The 19,404-nt window shown below is 50.6% G+C and overlaps 1 protein-coding gene across 1 annotated transcript in view; it reads left to right on the forward strand.

Moving 5' to 3' along the window:
• Nucleotides 1-19,404, forward strand: part of LOC123926444 (CUB and sushi domain-containing protein 2-like) — a 596,474-nt gene that overhangs the window by 341,972 nt on the left and 235,098 nt on the right. Inside the window, exons 11-12 of the mRNA XM_045980312.1 lie at nt 4,323-4,426; nt 7,527-7,639. Coding sequence (XP_045836268.1) covers nt 4,323-4,426; nt 7,527-7,639 — 217 coding nt within the window. The remainder of the gene's footprint in view (nt 1-4,322; nt 4,427-7,526; nt 7,640-19,404) is intronic.

Here is a 19,404-nt window from a genome sequence, read left to right on the forward strand (position 1 = left end):
CCTCAGAAAGACACTTTGCGAGTTTGATTGATCTGCATGTCAGTTAATGAGTCATTATAGGTTCCTGCCTTTAAACAAAGGCCAAAGAGAGGAGGAAAAAAAATGAAAGCATCAGTACATGGTGCACAGGGGGACTGTCCCAACACTGCAATGTTACGTCTGTCATACAGTCTACTTGGTGTAATTAGCCCCTGCGTTAGGGTCAGAGGCTCTAAAATGTAGTTCACATCAATGGCTGCTCTGACCAGTGATGTGAATCATTTTATGGCTCTGGGTTCTCGCCTTCAAAGCAGTATTTTCCCATTATAGACATAATAATCCCACACTCCCTCTTTTGGAGGTGGCTTGGTGAGCCAGTGTCCTCTGCCCCGAGGCTGGCTGCAAGGGGGTCATGGTGGCAAGAGTGTGCCTCCAGGGCCATCACTCCCTGCAGAGGCCAGGCCCCTCCTCCTGCAGAAGGCACTGCACCCTTGCACTATTTTATATGCAGCAAGTGTTTGCCAGGCTGCTGGGATTCAGCAAAAGAGCTTAGGGAAGGTTTGGGAGGGTCAGTTGTGGTCCCTACCTGGTGGACCTGAGATCTCGCTAGAGCTGCTGTGAGGCAGTGAGTGGCAAAGAGCTTGGCCTCTGGCTGCCTGGTGAGGCTCAGTTCTACCACTCAGCTGTGTGATCTTAGGCAAGTGGCCTAACATCTCCGTGCCTGGGCTTTTCCATTTGTAAAATGGAGGTATTTGTAGTTGCAGTTGTTGTGAGTTTCCCTGAACTGATGTGTCCTAACTGCCCCGAACAGTGTCGAGCATGTGGAAGGGGGTCCAAGCTTGTCAGAGAACTTGATCAAAAACTGATTAAGTGTCTCAAAGAATCTCGTCGACCGGGAGTCGGCAGGTTTGCCCCTCTGGGCCCAAACCAGTTCATTGCTTGATTTTGTAAAGTGTGTGCATGCTGCCTATGGCTACGTTCATGCTACAGCAGCAGAGGTGTCTGCACAGGGCAAAATAATTACTCTCTGGCCCTTTACAGAAATGGTTTGCCAGTCTTTGTTCTAGACGGTAACTGTGGTGGGGGACCAACGGCCTAGCCTTTGGTGCATGCAGAAAAACCAGAAACGGTTTGGAAAACATTCTCTGGTTCTGCATTATCTATGCCCCTGGGTTGTGCCTGGTACAGCAACAGGCAGGGGCATCAGAGGCAGGAAGACCTGGTCCCTGTTCCCCCTACCCTCCCAGAAGTTCCCAGTGTAGTGGAGGAGCAGGTAAACAGATTAGACCAGAGTAGTAGGTAAATGCAGACCCAGAGATGAGGAAGGGTATAGGAGCACCTGGTGAAGACAGGGCCTGGGGGAAGAGACGTGGCTAGCAGAGCCAGAGGGGAAGGAGAGGTCTGTGCAAACCGCAGTCGGAACTGGCCACTATGAGGGGGTACCCAGGAGCTCAGGGAGCCACACTGACTTGCAATGGGGAGGACCGCACGGAGCAGATACCCTGGGCCCCTCCGTGTGTGTCTGGCTTAGAGATGGTGATGTCAGGACAGGACCAGGGAGGGTGAGAGAGGGGAAGGAGATTCCGGGCAGAGCAGATGGTCCTGTGATGATGCCGTTGGCCATCAGGGAGTGTGAGGGGTGAGCTGGCCTAAAATGGGACAACCACAGGGGTAAAGGCATCCCCACTCACTGCCGACCGTTCTGTGCCATCCCTCCTTCCTAGCACATCCCAGCACACCCAGTTGCCTGCTGCGGACCTACCTCCCCACTCACCCATGTGACTGCCACAGCCCAGAGATCGCTTTCCTGGTTTCCCACCATCTCTCAGTGCTGTTGCTCCGAAAACAAAAATGATGTTTTACACCTTTGCTCACAAACCCTTCCATCACGTCCCCTTGTCTTTAGGGCAAAGCCCAAATCATGACTGACAGCCGTTCCTACTTTGCTCCTCCCACTTCCTCCCAGCACCAGCCTCCACTCCCCTCTGCATTTAACCATTGCAGATCCGGAGTCTCTGGATGAGTCGTGCGTCCCACACCTTTGCCTTTTCACCTGCTCCTCCCTCTGCCTGGATGGCTCCCCTTTCCTTAACTGTTTAGTGAACTCCGTCCGGTTCATCTCCCAAACTCAGCCCTGGATTCATTTCCTCTGGGAAGCATCCTTTAACCTTTCTTCCAGCCAGTGTCACTCATCTCCTCCGCTATCCTGTTCTGTGCTCACAGGTGTTCTTATACAGAGATGCTCATAAGAACGCCATGCCCAGTATGGAGGGGGCCTTGGACACAGCAGCTGGGCTGATGAATCAGTGTAGCAAAAGGTGGCTTCTGAGATCCCTGAGGGCACTGGCGGTGAGGCTGTACCAGCACCCTAGCAGTATGTAGGTTCCCACAGAGGAGGTCTTCACAACAGGAAACATCTATCCATAGAATTCTCTATTCCTTGAGTCATACAACAGATCACAGAGGAACATCTTCAGCCTCCCCACTGGGAGATGGAAGCTCTTCGTCACATTGGAGCTGCAGATGAATGGATAGAGAAGATGTGGGCAATGTCTGCAGTGGAATATTACTCACCCCTTAAAAAGAATGTCATCTTGCCATTTGCAAGGACATAGATGGGTCTAGAGAATATACTACTGAGCAAAACAAGTCAGTCAGAGAAAGACTAATACCATATGATTTCATTCATACATGGAATTTAAGAAACAAAACAATCATAGGGGGAGAAAAAAGAGAGGCAAACCAAGAAACAGACTTTTAATTCTCGAGAACAGCCTGATGGTTACCAGAAGTGAGGGAGAGGGGGGAAATAGGGGATAGGATTGAGGGGCGCCCTTGCTGTGATGACCACCGGGAATTGTATGGAAGCGTGGTATCACTGTATTGTACCCCTGAAACTAATATTACTCTGAATGCTCACTAACTGGAATTTAAATAAAAACTTAAAAAAAAAAAAAAGGAACAGGCAAAAAGAAGCCCAGAGTAGCCTTAGGAGTGGAACCTCCCTATGTCCCATCTTATGCATGGCAATACCTCTCACCCTTCCAGGGACCCACAGGTCATCCTGAATCCCTCCCCGTCCCTTGGTCCCCACACCCATGCAGTCACAAAGCCCTGAACACTGCCAGGATCTGTCTATCTTTTCCATCCCACCGCCTTCCTCTATCGCCCACCTAGACGGAACTCTCCCTAACTCCTCTGGCCTCCCTCCTGCCACATCGCTTTCCACACCAGCAGCCAGACTGACATTTTTCTCAAACACTAATGTGCCACTGCCACCCACTTTTTGAAACTTTTCTTAATGCCGCCGCCACGATAAACCTCAACTCTTTGGGCCAGGAGAGATGTTTAAGACCTTTCAGACTTAGCTCCAGGCAAATTTCTTAAGTTCTGGATCTTCCTGTGTCCCCTCCTTGCACTGAAGGCCCAGCCACATTGTCCCCCAGAATGAAACAGCTAGCAGCTGTGCTCACTGTGCAGACCTCCCATCGGCATTCATTCTGGAATGTCCCATTTCTACCCAAACTCAGGCCCTGTGCATCTGACTCTTCAGGACAGGTCCTTCCCTCTGCCAGCACCCCCTGTGGCCTGACCATCTTCCGCAGCCTTCAGAACCCTCAGACAGCCCCACCGCAGGCTCCATGAGCCCCCGGCTGCTCTGTACAGCTACAGCCATCTTTGGAACACCTGCCACTCGGCAGGCGCTTGGTGATTCTCAGCGTACGTTCTGTCTCCCCTGCTCACCAAGGGCAGAGGCTGTGCTCACTGTTGAGACCTGACACGTGGTGGGTGCTTAGGAAATATTGTAGAAGGCAGGACTAAAATGAATTAAGAGAGAAGAATTTTGTTGAAACCTCCTTCCTGGACCATTCATTTATTCAATGAATAAACAAAAAAAGGATAGAGAAAGGCAGGCAGAGGAGGGGCTGAAAGAAACTTCTGCAGATCCCTGGGGGCAGGCAAGATGGCTGAGATTCCACATGTGGCCTAAAATATTGCCACGAAGTCCAGGGGGACTTCTGTGCATTAAAGCATGAAGAGAGAATCTAATCTCACAGGCAGCCAGATGTGCCTGATGTTGTCATGGCAGCCCCCCAGAATTTGCCAGATGTGCTGTGAACATCTCTGGAAAACATCAGGGGACCCCAGAGGCTGTAAGGCCTGGAGAGAAATAGTTCACACTCCAAAAGTCGGTGTGGAAATGCTTCGTTTGGATCGGGGGCTATGTGGGGTGGTGTCCCAGGGACCCTGGGCTTTGGAACCTAAGGAGGGAACTCCTCAGAGCTGTATGAGTGTCTCCCGGCAGCCCCTGCCTGCTCCCTAACCCCGTGATCCCTCCCCAGGTGATCAAGCTGGCCTTTGAGGACTTTGACTTGGAGAGGGGCTACGACACCCTGACGGTCGGGGACGGCGGGCAGGACGGGGACCAGAAAACTGTTCTCTACGTGTAAGTGAAGCAGGGCTCTGGTCCGGAGGGTGGGCAGCACATGGCCCTGGCCTAGGGGTGATGGGATGGTAGACTGCACCCTGTCTGGTCCCCAGGGTCACACCACATCAAGCCCAGGGGACCAGCCCCTCTACTCTGGTGGAAGGAAGCAGATCACTGGCCACAGTCTCTCTAGGAAGTTCCAGGAGAAGTGGGCAGAAGGAAGCATTTCTCAGGGAGGAGCGGGAGTTGAGGTTCTGGGTGTGCGCCTGGAGCATTCCACATAGTGAGCTGCTTCATGCAGCTCCTTCCTCTGCCACCCGCTAGTTTCTCCTCACGCCCATGTCTGTCCGTGGAAGTCTGACTCCAGACAGAGATGGTGGAAGTGTGTTGCTGACCTCCCTGCGTGCTCAGAACTATCTGGGAAATGAGCCGTTTCGGGGATTTGGGACCCTGTGCACATGGCGGCCACAATTCCTAAGCCAAGAAAGGCTTGTGTCACGTTGTCTAGTCAAGGCAAAGGATAATGCCGCGCTGTCCTAGGATTCCGTTCTGTTGGACCTTCCTTTGCCCGCCACCAACAGCCTGACATAAACACTCCTGTTCAGTACATGTGGTCCAGCTCAGACGGCCTGATCTCGCCCATCTCCCTTGCTCAGATGGGGTGTTAGGGGCAGGGAAGCTTTCCTACCCTCCAAACATCCACTGCTTGTGCAGGCTCCGGGAAGGGAACTTGCACATCAGATATATCATCTAGTTGTGTCATTATCCCCATTTAACAGGTGGGGAAACTAAGACCTAACTGTTGCAAAGATGGCTGGTGGCAGAACCAGCGCTTGAGTTCATGCCTTTTGATTTCAGTCCAGGACAGCATCCCGTGCCAGTGCCCGTCCCCACCAGGCTAGCCCCAGGCCAGTGCCCTTTGGTTTTCATGCTGAAGGAGAAATGGCTCTTCAGTCCTAGCTGCTTTGTGCAGGAGCTGTTCTGTTCTGGGTGCTTCCCACTCCTTCCCCACAGCTGCCAGAGAAATTCTGTCAGGGCAGTTAAATGACTCACGAAGTTACCCTCGGAATCAGGTGACATGGCTGGGACTTGGAATCTCTTATGAGAAAGGAATGGGATGTGAGCCTGGAGGACATCTTTCCCCCGGCCCACTCCACTGTATGAATCAGGGTTCTCCAGAGAAACAGAACCAATAGGATATACACAGAAAGCCAGGGATTTATTATAAGGAATCGGTTCACATGCTAATGGAGACTGACAAGCCCCAGGATCTGCAGGGTGAGTTGGCAAGCTGTGACCTAGGAGAGCTGATGATGTAGTTTTAGTGCAAAGGCCAGCAGGCTCTAGACCCAGGAAGAGCTGATGTTTCCATTCAAGTCAAAGGCAGAAATAAAGGAGAAAAAAAAAAAAAAAAAAAAAAAACAATGTCCCAGATGGAAGTTAGGCAGGCAGAAAGAATTCTCTTTTACTTGGGAGAGGGTTAGACCTTTTGTTCCATGCAGGCCTTCAACTGATTAGATGAGACCCACCTATATGGGGAAGGGCAATCTGCTTTATTCAGTCTACCAATTTAAATGTTAAAGTCATCCAGAGGCATTTTCACAGAAATAGTCAGAATAATGTTTGGCCAGATATCTGGGTATCCCATGACCCAGGCAAAATGACATATAAAATTAGCCATTATACTCAATTCCTCTTCTGGTGCATTTGCCATCTCTCACCTGCCCTGTATGGTCCCTCAGCTTGGTGTGCTCAGAAGGCCAGGATCCTGGCTCTGTCTCCTCTCAGGACAAAAATCCCAGGATGCTCTGTCAGAGAATCTTAGAAGAGCAGAGCCAGAAAGATTCTTATAACCCATTCCCCTCATTTAACTCAAAATGAAAAATCCCAGAGTGGCTCAGCCCCTTGCCTGAGGCCCCATGACAAATGAATGACTGATCCAGGGTTTATACCCAAGTCTCTATAAGTTTTGAGTGAGCTCTCAATAAGTCCTATAACAGCCCAGGGGCTCTTCCCCCCACCCTTAGATCTCCATAGGCCAGCATCCATCTCAGACTTCAGGGAAACACATGCAGAATGGTTGGCCTCCTTTGTTGTCATGATTGGGTAAACGGACTCTGCCATCCTAGAGTTAGGAGCCAGCCTTGGCTTGGCCTCATTCCTTACTCCCTGCAGAATGCCAGTACCCTAGTCCGGCAATGTCACATGGGCCAGGCCAATGTACCCAGATGTCTACCCCAGCCCCACACCCACAGCACTCACGTTGTGCTGATCATCTCATACAGCGAACTCAGTGCCCCCCACAACCTTTGAGACCCCAGAATGGAATAGAGATTAAGATCCATTAATCCAGTCACACCATCCACCACCAGCCCCTGGTCTATGCTAGTGATCTGTTTGGTCTCAGCAGCAAGAGGAAGCCAGGTTTCTTCTGGAAAGCTCAGCCTCTGCTGTGGACTCTGGCTCTGCCACTCTCCATCAGGCTGACCTTGGGAAAGCCACTGCCCATTTTGCACCCTTGTCTTCTCATCTGTACTATGGGGGTAACACAGCCCCTATCTCACTGGGCTACTGGGATCATTAAATAAGATCATGGAGGGAAAATTATCTGGCTTCGGTAAATGTGAACTCAATCCTCCCCATGTCTAAACTCTGCTCTTCAGAAAGTATGTGGCCCCGGAGGGAAGGCTTCACTTTAAGTCTTTCTTCATATATGGAAGCTGATATTTCCATATAGAGCTGAAAGAGATGTCTCATTAAAAGGAGTGGCTGGGCTTGACTGGGGAAATGGGTTTCTTTCTCTGTCTTTTCTTTAGTAGTTCACATGAGAGATCAGAGATGGCAGGTGTGTAGATACCCCTTCAGTCTATCAGGTTACAGCTTACCCCAGCCCCTGAGAAAGCAAGGACCCAGGTCTTCCTCACGAGCCCAGGGGTCTGGGCTAGGGGTTCACGGGTAAACACAAAGCCTTGCCCGTGGCCAGAGGGGAGAGGTGATGAGTCTCTCAGCCATTGGAGCACCCAGCACTGGGCTCCAGTGTGAAACAGGGTAGGGCTCCTAGTCATTCTGTGGGGTGCCAGAGTGGGGGGCACTTCTCTAAATCTTGCTGTCCTGACAGCCTGACAGGTACGTCGGTCCCAGATCTCATTGTCAGCACCAACCATCAAATGTGGCTCCTCTTCCAAACTGATGGCAGCGGCAGCTCCCTGGGATTCAAGGCGTCTTATGAAGGTAACTGCAGCTGGGGGGCTGATCCACTCACTCTGGAGTCGGAATTGGTGTCCGGATGTGCGTCAGCAAGCCCTGGGTTCGAATTCTGATTGTGTCCCACACTAGCTTCCTCTCCGTAGGCACATTACTCGACTTGTCTGAGCCTCAACTTCCTTTGGCCAGTGGGTCTCCTGGATTGTTTTGAGGATTATCTGGGATAAATCACTTGAGGCTTAGGCCACACAGTGCCAAGGGCATGCATTAGTTTCATCTACAATTCATACCTGGCTTGTGTAGACCTTTAAAAGACCCCATAGACTTCTGGAGCTTCCCAAGCTGCCATACTTGGGTGTCGTAGAGCTGAGTGACTGCACACGGGGCTAGGGACAGACACACACTATTGGTGACCCGAGGACGATACAAAAGAGGGTGACCTGAATCTCACTGGGAGCCAGCATTAAGGGAACAGTGAATCTGGGCCCAGAATACTTCCACCATCCACCTTCTATGCACTTCCAGATTTCCCATTGGCGATGACTGCTAATGCCAACCCCCACAGAAAGGGGAGCAGAAGCCATCCCCAGACATTTGGTTGGCAGATTTGGTAGGTGGCAGAGCCTAGCCCAGCACTCAGGGAACAGACACATCAGATCTGAGCCCTTGTAAGGGTCTGCACTTCAGTGGTGAGACAGAGGAGGAAACATATGAGCTATTATTTAAAGTAAGATATCTGTGGCAAACAGCCAGTGGGAGCACAGAGAAAGGGGCAGTCATCCTGTGTGTGACTTCCAGAAAGGTTCTACTAAGAAAGTGAGCCATGAGTCTTGAAAATGACTCGGAGAGACAGGGGGCAGAGGATGAGGGAGAGAAGGTTTTCCCCCACCCTCGTTCAGAGACCTGATGATTCTACATGAGATGAGTTAGGGGTAACAACTCCAAAAGGCTCTTACTCTGCTCAGTGTGAGCCCCCTCACCCCAGGGGCCCGGGGTTCCACCTGTACCAGGACCTGTACTCTGTCGCCAAGCTGGGTACACAGGAGTCCTGTCAGTTTTCCCCAGCTGCTTAGGCAAAGGACCACACACTGAGGGGCAGCTTAAAACAACAGAACTCAATTCTCTCCCAGTTCAGGAGGCTAGGACAGTGGAGGTTCTGTTCTAAAAACAGGAGGCACATGTCAAGGGTAGACAACAGCAGCTAGAGCACCAATGGGGGGACAAGTGCTGAGTTCACATCCTGGTTCTGTCCCTTTCTAGCCCCATGGCAGGTCAGGGAGCCTCTCTGGGGCTCTCTCTGTTTCTTCACCTGGGACATAGAGGTGATAATATGCCCTAGGTCCCAGGGCTTCTGTGAAGAGTAAGTGTGGTCAAGGATGTGAAACTAAGAATTGCACAGCAATTATGGGTGACTAATGAGTGAGGACACAGGTAGGTAAGCAAATGGTTCTTCGGGTACATAGAGTTACACATACACAGATGGGGGACGGCAGAAAGAAATCAGGATTCAGGCCAAGCTCTGACACTCGCTACTTGGAAAATGGGAATGGATTCGGACTCAGAGTTTCAAAAGTTTCCCTCATGTCAGAAGTTCTCTGGATGTTCAGCAGAGAACGTTTCCAGGAGCAGGGAGGAATGATCCTGTGTGCCACCCACCTGCCCTTAATCTGTCCATATTTTATCAATGGCGTGGTTAAGCCATAAATAGCATGAGCCAGAAAGGGACGACAGTACAGCAGTGAGCAAACAATGTACAGAAAGACCTCAATGGGTAGAGCTCCTGGCTAAGTCACCAGGATAAGAGGAAGTGGGAAAAAATAGTAAGTCCTCTGTGAGCGTTCGAGAACTTAGCAGCTAGAATTTACCCCAGGGAGTCAGTGGTGCTGGTTTCTCGTTCTGACCAGGCATCGAGAACAGGACCTAATGGTGGGGACAGGCAGGGAGAAAACTGAAGTCAAAACCTGTGAGAAAGATTAAAAGTCCCCTGAAAATGCATTTGGGAGAAGAGTGGACTCAGGGGAGAGCTGAGAGCCACGTCTAAATATTTGAAGGGCTGTTATGTAGGAAAGAGGAATTAGATTTGTTTGGCATGGTTTCACCGGAAAAGAAAGGGACAGAACATTGAATGCCTGTTATGTGCGGGAAGCTTTATGCTAACTTTCTCAAGGTTTTCAAACTGTCATGCAAACATTTGGGGTACCCTCAGGGACCACCAAGTTTAGGTAGGGTGTACCTAACAGGACAGGCTCTGATCCTGCCTCCATGCCTTCTCCTTTCTTCTCTTCTATTCCTTGTAAGCCTTCTTTTAAGAAGGCTTTTAAGAAAGGATTTGTAGCTAAACACCAGTTTGAGAAAGTGCTTCATCTCATTCGGTGTGACAGCTAGCCGATGGCTGCTGTCTTGTAACTGAGGAATTTGGAACTCAAGGGTGGAATGTCCTGCCTGGGGTCACACGAAGTCTGGGACCTAGAAGAGCCAAAATTCAACTCCATGTCTCGCTGGCTTCAAAGCCCATGATGTTTCTCCCCTCTCCCAGGGGTCTCCAAAGTGACAGAATTTCAATTCCTTTTAAAATCTTAGAAGCCAACACTGTGCTCCAGTCACGTGGGTCGTATGGCATGAGCCCAGGCTCCTTGTTAAAACCAGTTGGGGTTTCGTTCATTATGTGTCCACCTTGCCCAAAGGTAGTGATGAGCCTGTCACATGACCAGCATGACGCTGGGTGCTGGAAGTGCAGCAGGAGCATCACAGACTAGAACAGAAAACTAGAGCAGTCTGAAAACATCCACGGTGGGACCTTTAGTCACAGACTAGGTGTCAGCAGGACCTCTGCTCAGACTTGTGACAGATTAGGAAGAGAGGCTGGCATTACCTTACATCATTAACCCAAGGGTCTATGTGTGTCCTGCTCACAGAGGCAGGTGAAGATGGAACAAACTCTGGAATTGGACCAGATCTGATGAATCCCAGCGTGGTCCCAGCTGTGGGATTAGCTGAGTCCTGTGGTCTGCCGGAGCCTCAGTTTCCCACTCATAAAATGGAAAGAATAATGGCAACCTTAATGCCTTGTGAAGAAAGTGAAATAGAGTCCCAGAGAGCTCCTTGCACAGTGTCTGGCTCAGATAAGTGTCTTCCCTTGGGACCACTGAGGTGCCTCTGCACCCAAGGCCTCCGTGATTTGCATTGTTCCCCACTCCAGGGTGTGTCCTCTTCTGCCAGGGAACACTTGGCTCCCTCCCTGTCCTGTAGGTGGCCTGGTGCTAGGTCCCCTGCCTTCCACTTGTACTCCACACCCCAGACTGCCTGAGAAATGAGATGGTTTACTTCAGCTGCAGCATAGGGCAGGGAGGCAGAAGTGGCAGGAGACAGATCCAAGTGACTGAGAACCTTGAGACCTCATGAAGAGTTTGCACTTCGTCCGCAGGGAAGAAGATCCTGGGCAAGTTTAAAGGTAGAGATTTAAATGTAGGAAATTAAAAGTTTAAATGTAAGGAATGTACCTTCCCCTTCTCGACCTTTTATTGAAGGGTAAAAGCTGTCCATCTCTTGCCTTCACAGTGAGAAGCCTCTACTATGAATAAAGCTGGGTCGGTTAAGTGCCCTGGCATCCCAATGTGATTACCCATCTTCCTCTCCGGGCTTCTCCCACCTGCAGCCTCCTGCTCGTCTGCCACCCCTCTGGCTGCTCCCTCATAGCTCCTGCATGACCCCTCAGGCCCCCACAGAGCAGGCACTTCCCCAGGGTCTCTCCTGTTTTCCATCCTCTTTTTCTAGACCCTTCCACAGTGGATTGCATCGACTCCCATGGCTTCCCTCTCAACCTAAACACTGGCAACTTCCAAATCTATTCCCCATTTGCATATCAGTCTCCCTGTGACACATTTTATACACTTCTCCCTCAGACGTCTCAAACCCAAGGCGTGTGTGCTAGTCTGCTTGGGTAGACATAACAAAAATACCATAGACCAGGAGCTGAAACAGAAATTTATTTTGTCAGTTCGGAAGGCGAGAAATCCAAGGTCAAGGTTCTGGCTGATCCAGTTTCTAGTCTGGGCAGCCTTGTCACTGTCCTCACATGACCTTTCCTTGGTACTCGCACAGGGAGAGAGGGAGAGAGCACGAGCTTGCTGGTGTCGCTTCTTATAAGGACGCTAATCCTTTTGGATATGGGCCCCACCCCATGGCCTCATTTAGCCTTTATTACTTCCTTAGAGGCCCTGCCTCCAAATCCAGAACCTCTGAGGTCAGAACTTTGCCATATGCCATACGAGTTTGAGGGAGGCACAAACATTCAGTCCATAACTCCATCCAAACTGAGCTCAGCATCACCATTTACAGTAATTCTAAGCCACGTTCTGGCTCTTGAGAACTCATTCTAGGCAGAAGTATAGAATGTCCATCTCTTCAGGCCTGCAGGGCTGAGCCCAGTGTCTGGCACACAGAGTGTTCTCAGAAAAGCTCTCACATTAAGTTGTGATGACTGTCTACACAAGCACAATCAAGCACCCCTCCTCCACATCCTCTCAACTTCCCAGCACTTGGATACAAGAGCCAGGCACTCTCCACTATCCCCATGGCTTTGGGGTCAGACAGACCCAATCTATAATCCCCACTGTGCTGTGTGTGGTCTTAGCCAGTCCCTCCACATCTTTGATCCTGGGTACTCTCACTTGTGAAGAGGGACTGATAAACACTGATCTCACAGGGGGTTTCCCGAGGTCTTGATGTCATGAACCTCCCAACATAGGGCTGGCATTTAGGAAACACTCATTTAAAAGCCCACTCTCTCCCCTGCTCCTTAGGCTTGTAGCTCCTCTTGAAACCTGCACCCAAAGCTTCAGAACAACCTCCATCCGCATTCTAGTCCTCCTTTTATTCAGATTCTGGGGAATCCCATACAGGATAGATGTCCTGACCCAGCAATAAGAAGGTAACTGTGATATAGATGTTCTGTAGGTGGCAGGAGGCATCCGTGGATAGAGACTGCTCCCGGGCACTTCTGGCCCCATCATCATCAATACACCCTCTGCCCCAGCTCAGGTAAAGAGAAGCTTCCTTGGAACAGACATTTAACACTATAGTATCATTCCACCTCCCTCATTAAAAGCGTGAGCCCCTAGGTGGGAAAATTGGGGGACTTATTTTCTAGAAATTCTTCCAGTTCTGCTTGTCACAATTGCAGGTCAGGGCTGGGAGAGGACTCAGGCACCATTAAAATCTAAGTACTCGGAGCCTAAAAATCCAGTCCCCCTCCATGGGGGCAGCCAGCTGTAGGAAATGCATTCATAGTTGCAATTGCTTTGCTTCCCAGTAGAACAAGAAATATTTAAGGAACAGGCAATTAGCACTTACCAGAAACATTATAAAATTACATACAACTTGCTAACAAGTTTTAGCATCAATCTGGGAGTCTCCTCACTTCCTGACTCAGAGCCTGGAATCTGGCAGCCTAATGCTAAATCTGGGGATTTGACTGGCACAGGGGAGGAAGGAACCGAGAACTTGACCCTGGAGACATGAAGAAATGGGGCATGACAAACTATGAAGAAAGGACACCCAACAGCAGGGACTCACCTTGGAAATGAGGTCACCTTGTATTCAACGTTATCTAAATCATTGCAGATACTGTTCAGTTCATAGGGGCCACGAGGACAAGAAGACAATCTGTGCCTTCACCTCAGCCATAGCAGTGTTCAGTAGAGTCGAGAAAGTGCAAGAAGATGGGGAAATATCAAGGAGGGGCCACTAACCTTGCTTGAGGGCCTCAGGGATGGCTCCGTGGAGGAGCAGGTATCTGAAACGGAGACTTGCATAAAGGAGGAAAAGAAGTTGGTTAGACATCCCTGAGAGTTAGAACATAAAATCTGAGAGCAAGTAGGGAGAATACAAACAAGACTAGGCCTCTGCTGGCAATGCCACCATCCCCTGCCCTAGAATTTAACTCTCTGGGGAGCCCAGCTGAGCTTCCTGGAAGTGATGGCCATGATCTGGGCTGGAAAGAAGACCAAGGGCAACAGACCTGCAATACTGGCTCCACTCCTTTTTGGACCCTGCCTTGCCTCAAGCAGAGGCCGTTTTCAACCTCAAGTCCACTATTTCACTATTTTCAGGATACTACTTCTTTTTATTCGCTCCCCATGAGCAGAGAGGCCCAAACCTCCCAGTTTTGGTCAGAAACAACACCAGGCATGTTCCTAAGACACTCACAGAGTTTCCCTGAGACCCTTAACGCATTCTCAGGCACTGGGAGCTGGGGTTTTGTTAGAGACAGGCAGCAGTTGCCTGCTCTCAGGAAAGCCCAGTGGGATCCTCGCCGTACCCAAGTCTGTCCTGGCCCGCGGGGGCGGGGGCAGCAAGCAGCAGAGGATGCTGTGTCATTAAAATTTGGCAGGCGACAAGTGCAGCAGCAGTCTGCAATAAACTGGCATTATGATACTGAAGAGAAAATTGGCAGGAAGTAATTTGTCCATGAGATATAGTCTGAAAATACATGGGCTTCTGCTGATAGCAAGCTTCAGTGTGGGGCCAATGCAAACAGCTTGGAGGTAAGCCTGATGCTCTACGTGTCCACGTTCACCCCTGGTTCCTAACCTCCTTCAGCTGTGACATGCCCATGATAGTGTTGTGGAGGAAGGAGGTGGAGTGGGAAGCATGTCACCCACTTCATCTACCCCCACCTGCCTCCCATTTGTGCCAGCCTCTGCGAGGAGAAGCACAAACACTGAAATGCACATAGAGGCAGAGGTGCTGTGTCCCTTGCCTCTGGCTTCCCTTCCCATCAGAAGCAGCAAAGTGAAGTTGATGTGGTTCTGAGCAAATCCATGAGATCCAGGCATGCCTTAGGGTTGTCTTAAGCACCAAAGATGTCTCAGACTCGCAGGAATTTGTGCTAATTGAACAATAGGTCTGGGCAGCTCAGCATGCCTCTCAGACACTGTCCTTGGTTTTGGAGCTACAAAGGACAGAAGAGATGGGAACCTTGGCTTTGAGCAGCTCACAGACTCCAAGACAACACATAAATGACTCGTCAGTCATTGACCCAGGCTCTTCATGATGTCCCTGAGACCTTCTCTGTGGCCTCCTCTCTCTTCACTGTCACGTCCTGCCACAGTGAATTTCTTTTTTTTTTTTTTAAGATTTTATTTATTTATTTGGCAGACAGAGTAGATCCCAGCAGAGAGCTCGATGTGGGGTTCGATCCCAGGACCCTGGGATCATGGCCTGAGCCAAAGGCAGAGGCTTTAACCCACAGAGCCACCCAGGCACCCCCACAGTGAATTTCTAACTATTCTCCACATACTACACTCTCTCCCTTCCTTCTTCCTTCCTGCTTCTTTCCTTCCATCCTTCCTTCTACCCGCCCCTCATCATCCTGCACCCTCCTAGAAGCTAGGAGAATAGTCATGTCAAAAACAGTCTTTGTCCTCAAGAAACTTGCCATTTAACAGGGAGAAACACAAGCCACAAACTGCAGTAATGGTGCCATAACAGAAAGTTGTCAGGAGGGCTGGGAGCGAGGAGGGAAAGATCCCCTAAGTCTGCCCCATGATGCGAGGGATGATCCCCAACTGGGAAGCGCTTGAGCTGACACTTAAAGGTGATTCTCTGTTGGGCAGCCAAGCAGGGGTGTTCATTTAGGGAGAGAGGACGCAGGGGCCAAGTTAGAGCCCTGTGAGCACCGGCGGGGGTCTGCCAGCCACATGGTGATAATGACGATAGGAAACACTACTGCTTACTGCTTACTGCTTACGTGCCACGGGCTGGACATTCTGACAATTTCTTATATATATAAGCTCATTAAATCCTCACAACAGTCCTGTAAGATGGGTGTGATTACCATTTCCATTTTACAGATGAGAAAACTAAAGCTCAGGGAGAATCCGAAATGTGCCTTAGGTCTCCTACCTATGTCGGAGACAGGATTTAGATCCTCGCTCATTGCTGTTGGAAGGCTTTGCCTCCCCACAGGCCGCCCGGGGTTCGGGGGATGCATCTAAATCTCAGGGTCAGTGATGGCCGAAGATAAGTCTGGAGCAGGAGGGTATGGGCAATGTCCTGCCATGCCGAGCATTTAGAGACTTAATCTGTGTGTTTTAGGCAGCCATCAAAGAATCAATGGGCAGGGCACAGCAATGATCGGATTTTTCTTTCTGAGCAATCTCACCCTGCTTTGCAGAGTACAGAATAGAGGCAAGAGGCAGGGGACCCGCTCTTGTCAGATGCCACTATCCCGGTAGGGGGTGGACTAGACAGTGAGAGGGGGCTGGAGACCAGAGGATGCTGGGATGTCTAGTGGGGAGAGCTGGCCTGAAGCATTTAGTGAGGCTGCAGGTGGGGAGTGGAGGATGGGATACCGGCTGACTCCCAGGTGGCTGGGACTCTCCAACACTCCCAGCCCAAGGCCAGAGCTTCCTCCTCTGCCATCCCAAAAGCCATTCAGTCAGGTGCACACCTCTTCCTTCACCTTCATTTCCCTTTACTTATTTCTATACCCCCTTGACTAGGACTCTCCAAGGGCAGGAGCCGTGGGTCAAGCCACTCTATATCTGTAGTGCCAAGCCTGGCATTTGGCACGGTTTCCATGCAGTAAATGCAGTCCGGGATGGACTCCCACACTGAACAGAATGTTCTCTGTGTTCCAAGCCCTGTGCTAAGTGCTGGGTACACAGTAGTCAATAAGACATTTCCAACGCCTGCCTTCATAGAGCTGACATTCTAGTGGGTGAGGAAACAGGAGGGCCAACCTGGAAGCCAGCAAGGAGCCAGGAATCTGAGCTGGCAAATCACTTTGTCCCTCACACTCCACAGATGGGAAGCATCCTGAGGGAAGACGTTCTTAACTTCTTTCTCACTGCTATACCCCAAGTGTCTAGAACAGTAACTAATAAAATGAATAAATCTTTACAAAGGGCAGGCAGCACCATGAAGGAAAAAATGGGGTGCCAAGAGAGGCAAGAGAATGGGAGCCCCTGAAGTGCATGATCAGGGGCAGCATCTCTGAGGAGGTAGCCTCTTAAGCTGACCCATAGCGTGAGGAGTCAGCATGTGACGCAGGAAGAGAGGAAGCGGTAGCCCAGGCTTAGGGGTCAGTGAGTAGACAGAGGGACGCATGGACTCCTGCCCATTTGGAAAGGCAGTAAGTCACAGTCCACGTGTGGACTCCCCTTCCTCCTCCAAGTGGCACTGCTCTTCTCGGAGCACCTCAGGCGGTGAATTTAGAGAGATATATGATGCAGTTCCTTTGGTGTTAGAAATTGAGGAACCCAGGAGAAGACAGTGAGGTTGATCACAGATGATAGGGATAAAGCCGCCAAGCAAAGGAAGAGCAAATTCACCGAGTGCCAAGCCCATCACAGTGGAGTTCCAGGCATCTCTCAAGTATTCCTCTTTGGTCTGCTGGCTGGCTTTTGTAAACAAAGCGAGAGAAAGAGGGAGAGAGTGAGAGAAACACTTACAAAATAGAATTATAGTAAGCAGATAACAGGGAATTGCACGCATGATTTTCTCTAAGTCAAAATTTGGTTAACCAACTTGTTTTTCTGGGCCCTGACATCAAACTTGGTCAGCACCTGACCGTGAGGGTCAAGGACAAGTTCCTTTCAGGCAGGCAGTGGAGCACAGGGAGCCCTCTCCAGGAAGTCAAGCAGCCTTGGTGTCTGTGCTCCCAGCAGGGGTTGGCCCTGAACTTGGAGGGAAGGCCTAGACAAGACAGGGAGGGTCAGGAACACAAGCCAGCTGCCTGCTCCCTCCGCCTTCCTGGAGGGAGCTGCAAACTTGCAAAGCCACCTTCCCTGCTCTTCTTCTCCCTTCCACCCAGTCCTGGTCCTGGCCCCATGTAACCCCCCACCTCCAGTGTCTTGGACCTCTTCACCAAGTGTTCCCTTAACCTGACTTCCCCTTGAGCCCCCATTACCTGGCAGCCCTCTCCAGGGACAGAAGCACATATCCCCAGACCCTACGAACTTCACCCTTGGAGAGACTGGTTCAAGGTTCAGTGTCCAGTGCCATTGCAGCCATGTACACCCTTTACCCCTTGACCTCACTTTGTCACCATATCTGGCTCTTTCTCTCCTCCCATCGGTGTCACCAGCCTCTTCCCCTCCACTCCAAGCCTTTCCATCACCTTGCCTTTTGGCCACTTGACTTTACTTCCTCTTACTGTGCTGCACCCTGGCTGTCCCAGACCTTGTCCTCCAGCACCTCTGATCTCGGAGCCTCTCCTAGCCTGCACCGGCCCTTTGTCCCTTCTGCTCTTCCTCCCACTCTACTCCCGTGTCTCACCCTCCCTTGGCCAGGTGATCCTCCACCTCTCCTGCTTTTTCCCCTTTAGCTAAGCCCCAAGGATAATGCCTCTGCCATTGCCCCTGTGGTCTTCCATTTCTGTAAATCCGGCTCCACCCTTCAATCAGTCCTGGAGCCTCTTTCTCCACTTCCACATGCACCCAGCTACTGAGGGCTTCAGGGACAAGTCCCACAGCCCTGCTGGGGTGCCCTGCTCATGTGTCATCTCCCCCTTCTGTGAGCCTCAGGTGGCAATCCATACGGCCATGATTTCCTCTTCTCCAGGGGGAGTATCTCAGACATTCTCGTCAATGTCATATCTCTTTCCCCACAACCAGACCCCGTCCTTCAGCAAAGACTGTGAGACCAGTGGACCCCTCCTCCATTTAGAAAGTAGAACCCATGCCATCGCAGGACCTCCTTCATCCTCTTGCATTGCCCCTGAAAGCTCAATGAGCCCTCATCTCCTCCCTCCTGCCATGCAGGAAGGAGCTCCCTAGTCTCTCAGGCTGCCTTCCCAGTGTGCTCCGGTTCCCCTGCCCTACCTGCTCCATGGCCTTGGGCTGTCCTCCCTAGGTCCCTAGATCTTCAGTTAACATATACTCTGTGTATCTGTTTCCTCATTTTAAATATGGTTATGTTTCTTCAATCTTAAAAACATTTTCAGCTGCCGTCTTCAAGGCCATGTTCCTCATGAGTGACCACCTAAGTTCTCTCTCTTCCTTCACTTCCAAGAAATGCCTCCTTTAAAAGTCATCTGTTCTTCCCATATCAGCTTCCTCTTCTCCCACAGCATGTGGCTGTGTCATTGCACTCAGCTACTCTTGCCAGTCAGTATGAACAGTGACCTCCTTCCACTAACCCTTCTCATCCACCCCACCTAAACTTCCCCATGGCATTCAAGGCTGGAGTTCTCTTCCCTGAAAGTCCTTCTTCTCCAAGCATCTGTGAGTCTGCACTGCCTGGGATTTTTCATCCAGCATTCTGCAGGTCCATCCCATGTTCCTAACTATTCTGCCCAGAACTGACATCTCTCATTCTCCATGGGTGGCCGCATCCTTCTCGTGGCTTCTTTTACCATCTGTGAGCTGAATCTCAAATTCTGTATTCCTATGCTAGGCTTTTAAGACCCACGTAGCCTCTTTGCACTAGATGGGTCCACGTGAGTACCACAGGCAGCTCAAAACTCAGCATATCTTAATGGTGACCGTGCAGACCTGGTCCTCTTCCTGCATGCTTATCTCAGTGAAAGTGCACCCAAGCACCCAGACCAATCCCTCAGTAGATCACAGCCTCTCCTTTATCGCAGACATGCTCACTCTACACCTCCCAAGTCTGTCTGCCTCTCCCCACCCTATCTGACCTTGCCCAGTCTGGGATGCATCAAAACATCTCCCAGATGAGCCTCCCACCAGATGGAAGCTTCATGGGTCAGGCCTTGTGTCTGCCTTATTCTGTACCCCTAGGGCCCAGCATGGTGGAGTTCACTTAGGAGACAGCCATGTGTTTTT

Source organism: Meles meles, chromosome 1 (genome assembly GCF_922984935.1).
Source record: "Meles meles chromosome 1, mMelMel3.1 paternal haplotype, whole genome shotgun sequence".
NCBI classification, from domain to species: domain Eukaryota; kingdom Metazoa; phylum Chordata; class Mammalia; order Carnivora; family Mustelidae; genus Meles; species Meles meles.